Raw genomic sequence first — 14,717 nt, 5'->3', positions numbered from 1 at the left:
GTGTTTCACGTCACCACAACTGGCAGAGTGCTGAAAGCAAACCCCTGCCCTGGGATGAGGGAGGCATGGCTGGTATGGCAGTCCTCCCAGCACCTCAGGCAAGGGTTTCTCCAAATCACACCGAAGTTTTTACTGTGGGTGGAGTAGCCCCATCACGCTCTGAATCATCAGGCCGTGGGCTGGCCATTGTATGCGTTGTTATGAGGTATCTTCTTTGCTATAGCCAAACAGAAAAGTCAGCAAAGCAACAGGAGGGAAGAGGCCATTACTGAAATCCTAAGAGAACAGCGAGGAATGATGAAAGGGAATGCCTCATGTCCCTGCTTTGATTGCAGGCACTGCCACTGCAACAGCAAAGCGTCCAAAGCACTGCGTGGCAGGCATGGCCAGGCCAGGGCAGCTCGGAGAGCTGGCCCTTGGAGGCACCTGGTTGCTGCTAAAGAACTGCAGAGAGCCCTTGAAGGCTCCTGTTTTGCTAGTACACTGCAAGCAGAGGGCAAGAGCTAATCAAGACTTGTGCTAATTAAGCTGCCTATGGCTGGGAGAGGATGGGGATGTGGCTGGATGCCAACAGTAATACGGTAGCCGGGACCAGAGGGCTCCGCTGACTCGCAGGGAAAGTCTGCTTTGGTAACCTGGTAGTTACGCTTTCCTTTGCCCCTCTCCCAGGGTTGCCTGTGGAATGACGTGGCCTGTGAAGGCCTTTCTGAGCCGCATGCACCTCCACCTCCTCCTGGAGACGCGTGGGCAGGAGCCACCATGTCTGCAGGAGGGCAGAGCCATGGCGGGAGGCAGCCCTGCGCCTGTGCTCCACTCCGCACAGCCCCGCCACGATGCTGCAACCGCTGGGGCTGCTATTGCTGGCAGAGCTACAGCCTGGTGTTTTTTGACCTTTTACTCTTCCAGAGATAGAAATGGGATTTGTCTGAGGCTTGGAATAACTTCCTGCGATTGTGCTGGAGAGGGCTAGTCTGGCTCGCTAGATAGCTGTGTCTGTCGGGCTGGCCTAAGAACGGAGAAAGCCTCTGCTCTGTGACTAATCCGAAGACAGATTTAAAAGATCCCAGAGACACCACATGTGCCTTAGAGAAAAATAAGCTGATAGCACCATACATTTTCTCCAGTAGGACAACTGGGCCCAGGCTGCTTCTGGGTTTCGGCATTAGCCATTCCTGGAGAACAACTAGCAACCCCTAAAGCAAATGGTGTCTGCATACTGATAATTATTTCTCAGATGCTAACTTATAAGTCCTCTCCAGATCAGTGAAGTGTGTGTGTCTGCATGTGTGGGAAAGTAGGTAATGGTCTGAAAATTGGTCCTTTGGGATGATGAGAGCAAGTAATAGTTGTGTAAGCTTCCCCCTCCTCCTCCTCCTCCAGCTTTCCTCTGCCTCTGCAGCCACCACAGTCAGTGATGCTGGGCAGACGCTGAGGCTGAGGTGAGGGAGGACTGCTCTGCTTTCCCTGCATCTTTAACAGTCTTCTGTATCTTTTTCGTTACATCTTTAGCTGACTTTAGCAGCCTTTAAAAGTGACATTGCCAGGTCAGATGTTTTCAGCACAAGTGGCTGAAGACAGAAGAAGCCGCATCACCTTTGCTAAGCTGATAGCTCTGGCACTGGCTGGGGTGGGAGGACACCTGGAGAAAGGCACTGGATTGCACTCTTGCCAACCATGAAAGAAGATAATACCTACAGTCTGACAAACCTGTGCATCCCTGGGAATCCAAAAAAGGGTTAGATGCAGACACGATGTTGTAATACTCCTTGATGGCCTTCATCGATGACTCTGTTGCACTAGACAAAAATATTAAACCCCCAAAAAGATGGGTTTTGATCCAAGGAGTTTACAATCACAGCTAGTACACTGGAATTTGTAATGGCACTTGCAATGGTTCCAGTTGCTCCCAGGTAAATAAGCGCCAGCCTGCGCAACCGGGACAGGCTCCATCTTAAGCCCTAGATAAAGCTTTTACATGATGGTTTGGCACTTGAGCTGTCATTACTGTCCTTCCACACACCAGCTCTGACACACGGTGCCACTGCTGGTAAAGGCAAGCTAAGACCCAACCTAGATGGTCCCTTGCCATTCGGCAGATCTGTTGGGAGCTCCCAAAGAATTAAGGAAACGTACTTCAAACAAAGACTTTTCAAAGCAAGCTTTTAATTGTTTCTTGTATTTTACTCACCAGTAGGCAAAGTCACTACATAGAAGTCATGTGTGCTGGTGTATTCCTGTGTGACTCACCCACAGACTGGCTGCTTCTGACTTAAAATTTGGAGTAGGAATGATCTTGGCCTTTACTAACACCGCTTTGAACAACTGAACATGTATCACCTGGTGGGCAGGACCCTTGGCTGAAAAAGGTAATTTTGTACTCTTCTGGACACCAAACTTCAAGCAGTGCCAGCTGGCGATCCCCTGGCACTGGGGGATACTCAGGGGGTGTCCAGGCCAGCCCAGCTACAAGCCCTGCCTCCTCCCTGCTTGGCTATCAGCAGGTATTTGCTGCTGGTATCAGCTTGCCCTGCTCGGACAGGACCAGGACAACAGCTTTCTCCACCTCTGCAGCTGGTGGTTCTGTCTGTGCTGTTTCTGATCGTGAGTGTGTTTCATAGTGGCTAAGAAATAAACGATTCAGCTCTTCCTGCCCAGCAAAAGCAAAGCTGTCCCAAAGCCAAGTCACATTTCTGCTGTAAATAACACCCAAGTTCAACATACTTAACACTTCTATGCACAGACACTCTTCACAGGTTTTCAGCTTCAAGGGAATCCAGGCGTGTTATTGATATGTATCAGCATACGTGATTTATAATATGGTCTATATATTTAAATTATATATATATATGATTTATACATTATACATTATAATAATGTATAAAATATACAGTTTTAAAATTGTATAATATGGTAAGAAGGGTACCATCACACCTTTGAGCTTCAGTGCACAGCAGTTCTCAAACAGCCAAAGGAATTGGTACTGGACTGTGCAATTTATCAGTTTGTATTAAAGTTCTGACTTCTAATTAAATCTCACTTACTGCTTTCTAAACAGGTACTGCCAAAGAAACTGGAATTTTGTGTTTGAATATGTTTTTTTTTAAAAAAGAACTGCAATCAAAATAGGGTCAAAAATTTAACAGAAAAACCCACGTAGTTTATATGTAGGTAATTTCACATAATTTATTAATTCTAAATCTTTTAAAAAACTTTAAAAATGTTTTTGTGCATTTTTACTGAATTCCAGTTCCATTCAAATGCAGCTTGTTTCAAATCACATAAAATAATCCCTGCTGGGGAAAGAAAGCTTTCCAGAATGGTATCTCTTTAACTGAAAAATTTTAACATAAAGAACATGAGTAATTGTATATTAAGCTACACAAATGCCTAGATATTTATGGATGGATATACAGTATCCCCGTTAGCAAAAATAAGTGTCACTTTTATTCTAAAAACGCCATTTAGTGGTAATTCATTACATAGCAACTAGTAAAAGTGTATTTCAAGGACATAAATGAAAAAGCATCTGTGGAAAAAAATGAGATTAAGAAATTATAATTTAATTCAAAGATTTCTACCTTGTCATTTAAATTATTATAAAAATCAGTGATATCACTGCTCTGTGTGAATTAATGCTCTATATAGGAAAACTTCCTCAAGGTGATCAGACTAGTTTGGAGAAGTATCATAAGGGGAGCCACTGAAATTAAAAACAAAACTATTAGTACTCTGTTGAAATTAAAAATAAAACTACTAGCACTCCCAGATTGAAAAAAAACTTGTAGCATACAATCAATGGTGTTGCATGCAATGCTTTTTTTCTACCCTCAATCACATGCATCAAAAACGCAGTGCTGGACCATCACAGCATGGAGCATCTGCTCACCCACGGTTTAAAAGATATCCGAATCTTTCTCACTGCTCCTTCATTCCAACAATTCAACCAAACGATTTTGCTTGCTGTACAGTAAGAAAGCCACCATACAACTCCACAAAGATCATGAGAATAAAGCATGTTAACAGATTCTTTTGAGCTTCTCATGCACATGGGTTTTCCCCCTGCTCTCACTGTTAGCAGACTCTAAGCTAGTGACTACAGTTACAATTCGGACATACCTAGAAATTTTTTTTAAGAACAAATATGCAAATATGCCTGATATCGCTTTAGCATTAAAAAGACCAGGCCATGGTATATATGTAACAGTTCACACTTCAGTGAGCAAGTGTAAAGCAGGCCAGCAATGAAGGTGTCTATCTAGGCATACCATAATTCAGTGTGTAGGTGTGAAAGCAGTCTTACCGTACCACAACCAACAACAAATCCCTAAAATAAACACCACCAAAAAAAGATGCAAAACACTGCAGCTAAGCTCCCTGTAGACTCAGGCTGTTTCTCTGCTATAACAGAAAAACACAGAGACTCGCTTAAGGCTTCAGTCCTTTTTCTGCATGGTTTTGCTCCTCATCACAAAGCACCCCAGGGTTTGTTTATTTTTCCGTCCAGAGCTCTTGGGCCTCTGACACAAACCTAGACAGGTATCCCACACCATGGCACTGTGCAGTCCTTCTGCATCAAGATGCTTTCATGGTAACAGACAAATTTCATGTCAGCAAAAAGATTAGATTATCCTGAATTTCTATGTGCATTCTCATGAAGTTCCTGGAATTCTTTGCAAAAAATGGCCTGCAGGTTGGTGACAGGGCTGAGAGCCCCCTGCCCCATTCCTGAAGATATGTGTCTTCTTATACTTCAACTAGAACTTGCTTTTGTTGTTTGACCTAGTTCCAGGCTTGCCCGCAGAGCAGGAAGCCGTGCCGCTGTAATGCCACAGCCCCTGGTATTGTGTCTTCACACTGACAATGAAACTCAACATGATCTGCTCTGTCTACAGAGCAATGATCGTGGCAGGAGCTGTAAGCAGAAGTGTGAAGTTCACAGTCACTGGTTTTGCTAACTGAATCCCACAAAAAGTGATGTGAGATAAGGGCTGTTAGAGCACAGAGCAAACGGAACACCTTAGAGCACTTTGATCCTGAGACTTCAGCATGGTTAGCACAATTAGGAAAGACCCAGGCTCTCTAGTCCAAAAGGATAAAGTGCGGTATTTAACCTCCAAAATTCAACCTGACAGAAACTCTGCTGTTGCAGGCTGTTTCCCGAGGGTACCAAAAAAAGCCAAATAATTTACAACCAAATCATTTGCCCTTCAAGTTTAGATCCCCGTTCAAGAATGTACTCACGCACACGCTTCACAGCAAGCTCAGGAATAATCCTTAACCTCATTTAAAGTAAAATACTTAAAGGAATTGAGCCTGCATTTTTGGGGCCTACGGTCCAAGTTTTCCCTGCCATTTTCGCTGCCCGAAGTCTGAGCAGTGCCTGGCAAGATGAAGTGAGAGTCTTGACTCCAACTAAGTGATGTGCTTCTATCTAACATCTTCTCAGTTCAAAGACAGTGAAGGTTTTCTTTCTGAAAAATGCCATTTCACAGTATAAATTTGAAACATACACATTGTGTATAGTATGAAACTGAGAGGACACTTCCTCTTCTAATGCAAAAGCCATGCGCCATGGAGGGACAAGTAAGTACCATAAGTAAACGTGTGCATGAGAGGTACGTGTAAATCTTCTTGGGTGTTGAACGTTGGATGTACATTAATTTTGATTTGCAAGTGAGCCATGCAAAACCAGCAGGCACAATTAACCTCTCCCTGTCCAGGAGCTGCCCGGGAAGAAGTCTCCCTGGGGTTCAGCAGTGAGAGCCAGGCAGGCTTTGCTTCTGCAAGCCTCGCAACGATCCCTTAAATATTTCTGTGGAAGTGGCTGAGTCACCATTCCTGGAGGTATTCAAAAGATGTGTAGATGTGGTATTTAGGGACATGATTTAATGGTGGACTTGGCAGCGTTAGGTTAACAGTTGGATCATCTTAAAGGTCCTCTCCAGCCTAAATGGTTCTGCGATTCTATGATTCTGTGACACAGGGATCTTGGGATACGGGAGCTCGGACTGTATAAATAGAAGAGCTGTTTGTGCTCTGAGTAAGGAAGTTTAAGTTTGACCTGCACTGAGCATGTAAGGCTGCACAGAGGAAGGGCTTTCTCCACTGCTGTACTCGGAGCAATCTCTCTTTTGTCTCAAAGGCCACTGTGTCTATGACTCACACACAGCCATCAGACTATTAACACTTTTATTCCAACTAGTTATTTCTGAGTTTCGGCAGCCAAAATACCTAAATGCCCAGAGTGCTTCCAGTGTAACTATAGAAATTACAACAACAAACAGCAAGAACTCAACCCATGGGTCAGCTGAAGCCAAACTCTGAATCACACACTCATTTTTTACCTATACTGATGAAACGGAATTTAGGTCTGGACAACAAGGCAGTATATTTCCCAGCTATCTATAAGATGCTCCAGCAAACAAGCTCAGCACAGGTGCGGTTAGGTGCTCACCCCTTTCATAGAAGATGCTAGCTGAGGGGTGGGCTCTGCATGGCTCCCTTGAAATTAGGGAGCCCCCAACCAGGATAAGCTCAGATAGGCTTTGTACATCCACTTGAGGCTAATGGACTGTATGAATGTTGTGAACTGATCTTTCTTCTTCTGTTCATTCACAATCCATATGTTTCAGCCGGCTCTTTATAGAGTTTCTTACTATTATTTTCTTAAGTTACGAGAAAGATTTTTTCAAGCTCTAGATCTCCTTTACACTTTCAGTCTTCCTATGCCAGCAGCAGCAGTCAGTTCAGTATCGGCTGTGTCAGTAAGTAGAAACTTCGAGTTGGAAGGGGTAGGCTCTTCTAGAAGATGCCAGAATGCAGTTGGATTAATTACCTTGTGACTGAAAAACTTTAACCAAAATACATTTGCATATGCAAGATTGCATTGTGTTGCTGCTTCAGCACAATGGGTTTCTCCAACTTTTCTCCCTCTCTAAAAAAAGTCACATTTAGATTTTTGATTTTTTTACAATACTATAAAGAAAGGCAGCTCAGCAACCAAACACTTTCCAAGTATGTAAACTGAAGGCTGAAGTGCAATGTGAGAAACCGGATTAATCACAAATGAAGAACAAAGTGCTTTGAACTTTAGAATGCTTAACTCTTAATTATACAAATGACTGGCCCAATCTCTGGCGACCTGTAGAAGTGCAAAGAATGCCTAACAATTCTGAATATAGAGGATAATATATACTTTAAACAAAGACAATGGTCATTGATCCTTCAGTTGTGTTTCTCTTTTACTTATTCTCTATAAACCCAATTTTGCTAAACTAGAGGTCTATGAAGTATGTATCAGTAAATAAAATAGATCAAAATACAGTAGATATTCACTAATATTCACTAATAAACCATGAGAGTAAAACACCAGTCTGGAAGCATCAAACCTTCCAGCAGAGCGAGGACCAAGAAAATGTCTAACAGGAGCAGCAAAGCTAACTTGGTGAGAGCTCACAGCTCACTAAAGCCATGTGCCTCATCTTAACTAAAAATGATCTAAGCTAAATTAAATCCAAAAGCTCAAAGTTGACAAAAATAAACTAATACACTAAAGAGGAAAACGCAAAACATAATGAAGTTATTGTTTTCTTCTGGCTTTCATTAAAACATACCAATGCAAAATGCTGCCTACAGACTTGAAGCCAGAGTTGCAAGGAGGAGAGAAATTCTGTCCTGCAAAGGCTGAAATAATTCTTGCAAATGATACCCCAAAAGGGTGGCCCTGAATGAGAGGACAGTTTTTCTTTTAAGGTGTTGCCCTTGGTGTCTGGGTGTTACACACAGCAGTGCAGAGAACAGCGCATTGAGAGGATGTGTGTAAAACCATGGGTATTGTCAGGGGCATCTGGGGATGGGCACCGCGTCTGGAACTTTTACAGCTTTCTACTGTAGATTAACTAACATTTTGATTAACAAAACTTTCACATTCTGTAGGGAAAGACACGGTTCATCGTCATGCCACCCCCCCAGGTCCTAGCTGAATTCCAGGGAGGGATACTGCCTGCGTTCCCTCACAGGAGAAAACCAAACTAGTAAAATCCCTTCCTCTGATCCCTCCTACCCGAACAACACAGAATATTTTTTGAGTAAAAATGGGGCCATAGTCACAAGCATTAGCAGCTACAAAAAAGACATCTGAAAGCAGTAGTTGTACACAGAAAGCAGTAACTGCTTTCCTTTTTTAGACTTCATGGCTTATTTGTTTAAACCACAGAGAGACATTTGCATGCTACCTATTTCTGGTCAGATATGAAAAACATTAGTAGAAATAAATGCCAAGCAAGTAACACCTCCTGCCAACTTTCAAGGTTAATTTTAACTCATGAAACACTTTAGCAAAGGTCCATCACTTGAGTTTACATTTTTAAAGAGGTAAAGAGTATGATCAAAAATGACTTTTCAAAAAGGTGGAAAGAAACAACAGAACCCCAACTATTATCTTTTCTTATTTTAAGCTTCATCCCACACTTGAAACAAATTTAGATCTGAATGCGGAATTACTCCTACTCTTCTCCTTCACTTATGACTCTTTCTTACCATGTTTTTCAGAGAAGCAGTTTGTAAATGTGACTCGTTAGGATGCAGTGTAAAAAGTAACATGTATGGCACAGTCAGTAACCCAACCGGGTTTTGTGTTGCTGATGCAGTTACTAAAATGTTAACTCTAACTGCTAGATTCAAATGAAGCCAATTGGGAGGTAAAACACCCCCTGGTCAGGACAAAGATTTGTGTTACAAAAGCACACATTGCTAAATAGGCCAGAAGTAAGTGGATTCTAAAATATAAGTTTATGGATGTTTTTGAGCCAAAGAGTAAGCGTGGCTGTAGCATAGGTGTGGGCCGTTCAAGGGCACATGAATGTGGTGCTGATGTTTTTAGGAGGCTTTTAAAAGACAGGCTGAGAGATACGGGAAAAGACGAACATACGCATGAACCCATGAGAAAGTATAATGATTGATCTAATCCTTCTGCAGATAGAAAAGCCTTTCCTAAGTAGATTTTTTTTTTTTAATAGGTTACAAAGCCAAGGAAGAATCATACAGTGATGCTGTACCTTGATGTTTTTGTTAGAAGCCATCACAAAATACCAGGGAGCTGTTTCCCAGGGGTATGCCAAGGGAAGTGCCTCTTCTGTTCCTAAAGACTTTGTTTTAGAGGGAAGACAATAAACAGAGAAAACAGTATCACACAGGAAGACGATGAATGGCATCCTGGCCTTAGTGAAACAAGGGGAAAAATTCCTTTTCTGATTTCAGCAGGTTACAAGAATAATCAGACACATACAAAAACCATGCATACTGTGCACGATAAAGATAAGCAATACAATGTAAGGTCTCAGACCATGGAAGTAGGCTGAAAACTAGTCTTTCCAGAGAGCTGATGGATTGACTGTAAGATGTGGAGGAAAACTGAAAAAGCTTCCAAAGAAGACAAAGGAGATTTTTACAACACAACCCCTTGCCCAGCAAACTGTATTTGGTTGGGGAAATTTGAAGGATTGCAACAGACAGAAATGCCTTGGCCACTTTCTGGTCTTGCACTTTACACTGCCTGAAATTTGTGGTTTCTGATGGTCTTGGTCTATACCAGATACAACTCGAAGAATTTTGCTCTGATTTTGATCCTTCCTGTGGCACAGCCATAGCTGTGTGCAGAGCAGAAGTTGGACTGATGAAGACTTGAGGTGAAACACAAAGCATTGCTATTGCCAGCCGGCAGCTCCAAAAGTTACAATATTTGCTCAGCTGGGTTTAGAGAGATTTGAAAGAGAAAGAGCAACCGTAGTGATTTTTATGGGATACCAATGTGATTCTTGTTCTAGATGAAACAGTCCTAATGCCGTTATTTAATGTTCAGATCAACAAAAGACTTGGGTGCTGCCAATTTTCATTCACCCCATCAGCATGGATTCTCAGCCTATACTTAATATACTGATTGACTTTTTATTGTGGGATCAAACCAACAACAAAGAGCTGACACAGGAAACAAAATGGATTTAGATGCTTAAATAACTTGTATGATCTTAGAAATCTTACAATTAGCCTGGGAGCAATGGGATATTTGTACCTGTATGACTCAAAAGGGCACCTCTAAACCAATAATGCAGCAAACTAATGATGCCATGCTCTTCCACATATTTCTGCCCCGCTTTGCAAAAGTAAGAATTCAGATTATTCTTTCACTTCTGAAATAATAATTTTCAAGAATTTATTCATGCAGTGTAATCAAGCATGGAATCTGACCCAGCTTAGCAGAGGCATGATTTCCAGCTCTGTGGTTTTCACCTCTGAGAGTATTTACTATTTGCTTGCCAGTAATTACCACAACCACCTCCTGCTTTGAATTCTACTACAGAAAAACATTTCCAGTTTGTTTCCTTGAACTTGAAGGAGGCTTCATTTTAAAACTCAGGTGAATGGAGAATTTCCATGAATCAGGTGATAAAAACATTTCCAAGTTTTTCTCTTGCTTGTTCATCAAGTCAGGCGTTGTTGGCATCTGACTAAAATGCTCTGGCCAACAATTCTTTTCTGTCCATGAAGTATTTTTTGTTGTTGTTGTTTAATACACTCTGTGCCCAAAGGGACAAATGCTTGGAAGTGTTTACATTTTTCACTCATTTCTTGGAAATCATGACCCATAGATAAAAAGAATACTTCTGCAACAATAATTTGGCACTTACAGAGCTTCTGGTCTTACTGATTGTTTGAATTTATTTTTTTAAGCCCATCACATATGTTTATATTTTATTCTGTGACTTTCTTATTACTTAACAAAAGTTGAGAATGACAGTAGTTACTAATATTATTACACTGCTACTGTCATGAAGTTACAATATACATAATTTACACAATGATTTACTGAAAAAAATGAAGACAGTTTTAAGCCTATCTAGGAATTTGGGGATATTTGGGTACTCATCTTTCAATAAATCCAGTAGAAGACTATCCTGCTGGTATTTTAAATATGCCATAGGACATCTTTTTCCATCTCTCTGAATGCTAATTTTGCCCCTGTAACCTGAGTCTCCTCTCCATTATAGTTTATTTCAATCCTTACTAAAAATCAAGCAGAATAATCTAACTGCCTTGAAAGAGAGCTAGATTAGGACCTCACATTTGCTTAATCTAAGACTCCTTCTCCATGGCTGATTCTATGTTCATTCCTATTTGACAGCTAAAAGAGGAACTCAGGATTTTCTTGAGTGCAAAATCAGGTGCAAATCAGACCCATAACATACAACAGAAGATGAATGAAGCACTAAAATAATCCCATGCACCTTCCCCATAGCGCTTCTTGCACCCAATGCAAAACTTTGGTATTTTTTCAGAGCCGAACTACAGTACTCTTTGTTTTATTGTTCTTCAGGATATTTTCACTTTCATTCTTTTGCTGTAAAGAATCAATGTCTTTAGAAATGGACTGTTACTGTACATACTTTCTAATCCACATTTAAATCAAAGAGCATTACATATACCTCTGACTAATTTCACTTCACAAATTGCTTGAGCTCTGTGTTAGAAGCACGGTTTTGTCATGGTGTTATGTGATAGATGTCACATGCTCTGTGTTAGAAACACCTTCTGAGACAAGCAGCTCTGCTCCTCTACAGTTCCAGCACCACAGCCCTGCTGAAAGGCAAAACGACCCCACTCCACAATCTGTTTTGCAACATGTGATTAAACAACCTGCAGTTCAAGGAAGAGAAACAGCAATGAGAGATCCTTCTGTTTGTTTGCCACTCCCAGTGCCTGTGGCTACTTTGCTTTTAGGTGGGCTAGCACAGGTCACAGCCACCCAAAGAGGTCAGGGAAGCACCTGTATGGATGATGAGGGTTAGCCATTAAAAACACCAGAAGGAAGAATATGGGAGAGGTGGGGCTGGCTGGGTAGAGTCAAAAGCAGCACAGCCAAAGGCCTCTAAAGAGACCTTCAAGGTTTGGGCTGCACTGAGTGTAAGACTTTTTTTTTATGTGTGTGTGCCTTGCAGTCCCACACTACAAAGCTGCTACCTCTGTCCTGCTCCAGAGTTCCATGTGTCAGACACAGCTGAGCACAGATCCATGACTCATCCAGTGGCTGTGCCTCGTCTTTGCACAGGGAAAAAGTAGCAGCATTGGATTCGCAGCCAGGGGAATGTGTAACTGGGAGACAAGTTCCCCAACCGCAGCCAGGCACTGCTTCCACAGAGCTTTACTATCAGTGACTTTCGATACCTAAGAATCTTCTCCACAGTGCTGTGCTTCTGGTTTGGTCCTTGATTAATTAATGGCTTGACACTGTGAAACTAAGAATTTTCCCAACAGCATCTTATTCAGGGAAGAGCAATTATAAGCTAAGCATTGAAACCCCTAAATACACTATGCATACACAGTTGGACTCCTTCTTATTCCACTGAAATAAATCAGTAATTAATGACATTTTCACCAAAAAGCTAAGCAAATCCAGGAATAATAGTAAGCCAAATATATAGCATAGACAGACATGAGTTTCAAAAGAACAGGTCAAAGCTGCCAAGACCTCGTGTAGTTAGATGACTGTCTGGATAACTCAGCTCTTCTTTCCACTCAGGTGAGATGTCCCCAGCCCTATCACAGTTATACCTCAACCTTAGGAGCTGAGTATTAGAAGAGTCCCCCTCTGACATAACAGGTTTTGGTCAGAAGTTCATCAAGTCAACACTTATCTTTAATAACTGGATTACCAACGGGCACTGGATGTGTGTGTCCCTGCCCCCCCCCCCCCCCCCCCCCCCCCCCCCCCCCGTTCCCTGTTATGGGCTCCCTGCCCCGGGGCTCTGGTATTTGCTGACTAAGGAGAGCGCCTGTAGCCCATTCCCAGAACAGACCCTGTCTGCAGCTCAGTGTTTTTACCAGGAAGAGAAGAGGCAACACCCTGCACGAGCAGAGTGATAACTAGCCGTTTCAGCCAAAGTTTTTCAAATAAATTGCCATGCTACAATAGTAGGTGCTGCAGGCAGAAAGGATATTAGCAATGGCAGAGTCCTTGCCAGAAGTGGTCAATGCTTCCTACAGGATCTTCCTACAAAAGGTTAAGTTTTTTTCTGACACTTTGGCATTTTTCTTTGTTGCTCTGGAGGCTCCTCCAGTGACTTTACCAGAAACACATCAGGACTGTTGTCATGACTCCTGTGTGAGGACAGTCCCCCAACAAGTCAGGTGGCTGCGGCCTGGGTCCGTGGGCAGCGCTAGCACCCTGGTGCCAACTGACCCCATTTCCAAAGAGGAATGGTGACAAATTTGTTTGGTTCTCTTTATGTTTCTTCCTGGAAAAAGCTAACTTACCCAAACACATAAAACTAATTTTATTTTCCTTGCAGGTAACACCCTTGCTCAGCCAATTCACTGAATACAGGTAGCGTGTAATTTTCCAGATGGCCACTAATGTTCAAGCATGGAAAAAACATAGTTTGATTATTGCATTCTGACTACTCTATTGCACAAATATGTTATGAAATAAAAAGTTATGTAGAAATCATAGTGGATTTCACTATTTCCTATTTAACTGTTTTACTGTAACCATGTATGATGCCTCAAAAATTCATTTATGTAGAAAAAATGTGAGCCAGCATAACATAAGTTTTTAACATCCTTCTGCTTCTTTACAAAAAGACAGATGATGATGTTTAATTTTTCCTTTACTAACATAAAACCTTCCACTTTGACTCGTATTCCTTATGCTGAGGGACACTCCAGAGAGTTTTATTTTACAGTGAATATAGACCTGGATTTTTTGTTGTTGTTTGGCTGCTGGACACGCAGAATTTAATTATGGAAGATCAGAACATTCTCCTTGCTAAACACACTTTAAAAGTCCAATAGTGAAATATCCTCAACCATGTATCCTAGTTCACCACGTGGTCCAAATAACCTTCACTGGGGGCTCACAGAATTACTGCCATCCCAAAGACTAGCCAACCCACAACGGAAATGAGAATTTACCCTTGGATGAGCTCGGTGCGTTCGGTAGTCTTGGTGCTGGCTCCAGGGGACCACAACAAAACCAGCAGGGATTAAAGAATCTCTTTTTGCAATTCAAGTAAATATACTAAGGGTGAAGGAGACACAAAACCTGAACTGTGCTCTTAAGACTGCAAGATGGTAAATGGAATCTGACAGGATAGCATGTGGGAAAGCAGGGATTACCACTGCTCATGTCTTTGCTGCTTGAATCTAAGGGCTTGTCCACAGTTTTACTAGCGTAGCTGAGCTGCTGTGGATCTGCTGGCATAAGGATGCCACGGGAACACACTGGTACTGGAAAAAAGAACATTGGTCCCAGTTTAGCTTACGTTGCTTCAGAAGCAGTTCAAGGTAAAGGAAAAAGATATCACACATCCCAAGAGCATCTGAGATGTTTATCAGAATTATAGTGATTTTATTTCATGCATCATTATACACCTATGTCATTTTCCTTAGATTGCGTTGGAAATGGAGCTTCTTGAAACAACGTAGTGGTACTCATTTCATCAATGTTACACGTAAACTGGTTAGTGAGACAGATTTTTGCTGTATCACAAAACACGGATTATTGGAATTTCCCATATGAATACATTGCTCTGGATTAGCAGAGGTTTGTTAGAAAACCACTAGAACAAACAAAGCTCCTAACACTGTTATGTTGAGTGGCAGTGCAATGTGACTGTGAGGTGGCAATGGCTGCTATTCGTGGCAAAGATGCTTTTTGCAGGATC

At 41.9% G+C, this 14,717-nt stretch overlaps 1 protein-coding gene across 6 annotated transcripts in view; it reads right to left on the bottom strand.

The window, feature by feature from the left end:
- The window catches only part of GAB3 (GRB2 associated binding protein 3), a 69,236-nt gene that overhangs the window by 40,786 nt on the left and 13,733 nt on the right, over positions 1-14,717 (bottom strand). For 3 of the 6 annotated variants that reach the window (XM_056359559.1, XM_056359560.1, XM_056359561.1), the window contains exon 1: positions 9,057-12,637. The exons of 2 other annotated variants lie outside the window; for them this stretch is intronic. In XM_056359559.1, the coding sequence (XP_056215534.1) occupies positions 9,057-9,212 (156 nt within the window). In that variant the 5' untranslated portion in view covers positions 9,213-12,637. Of the gene's footprint in view, positions 1-9,056; positions 12,638-14,717 lie in introns of those variants that run through there. One more of the 6 variants, XM_056359562.1, reaches the window with a different exon arrangement.

This window comes from Falco biarmicus, chromosome 14, assembly GCF_023638135.1.
Source record: "Falco biarmicus isolate bFalBia1 chromosome 14, bFalBia1.pri, whole genome shotgun sequence".
NCBI lineage: Eukaryota > Metazoa > Chordata > Aves > Falconiformes > Falconidae > Falco > Falco biarmicus.
The sequence above is the reverse complement of the archived record's forward strand: the minus strand, read 5'-3'. Positions and strand labels throughout refer to the sequence as shown.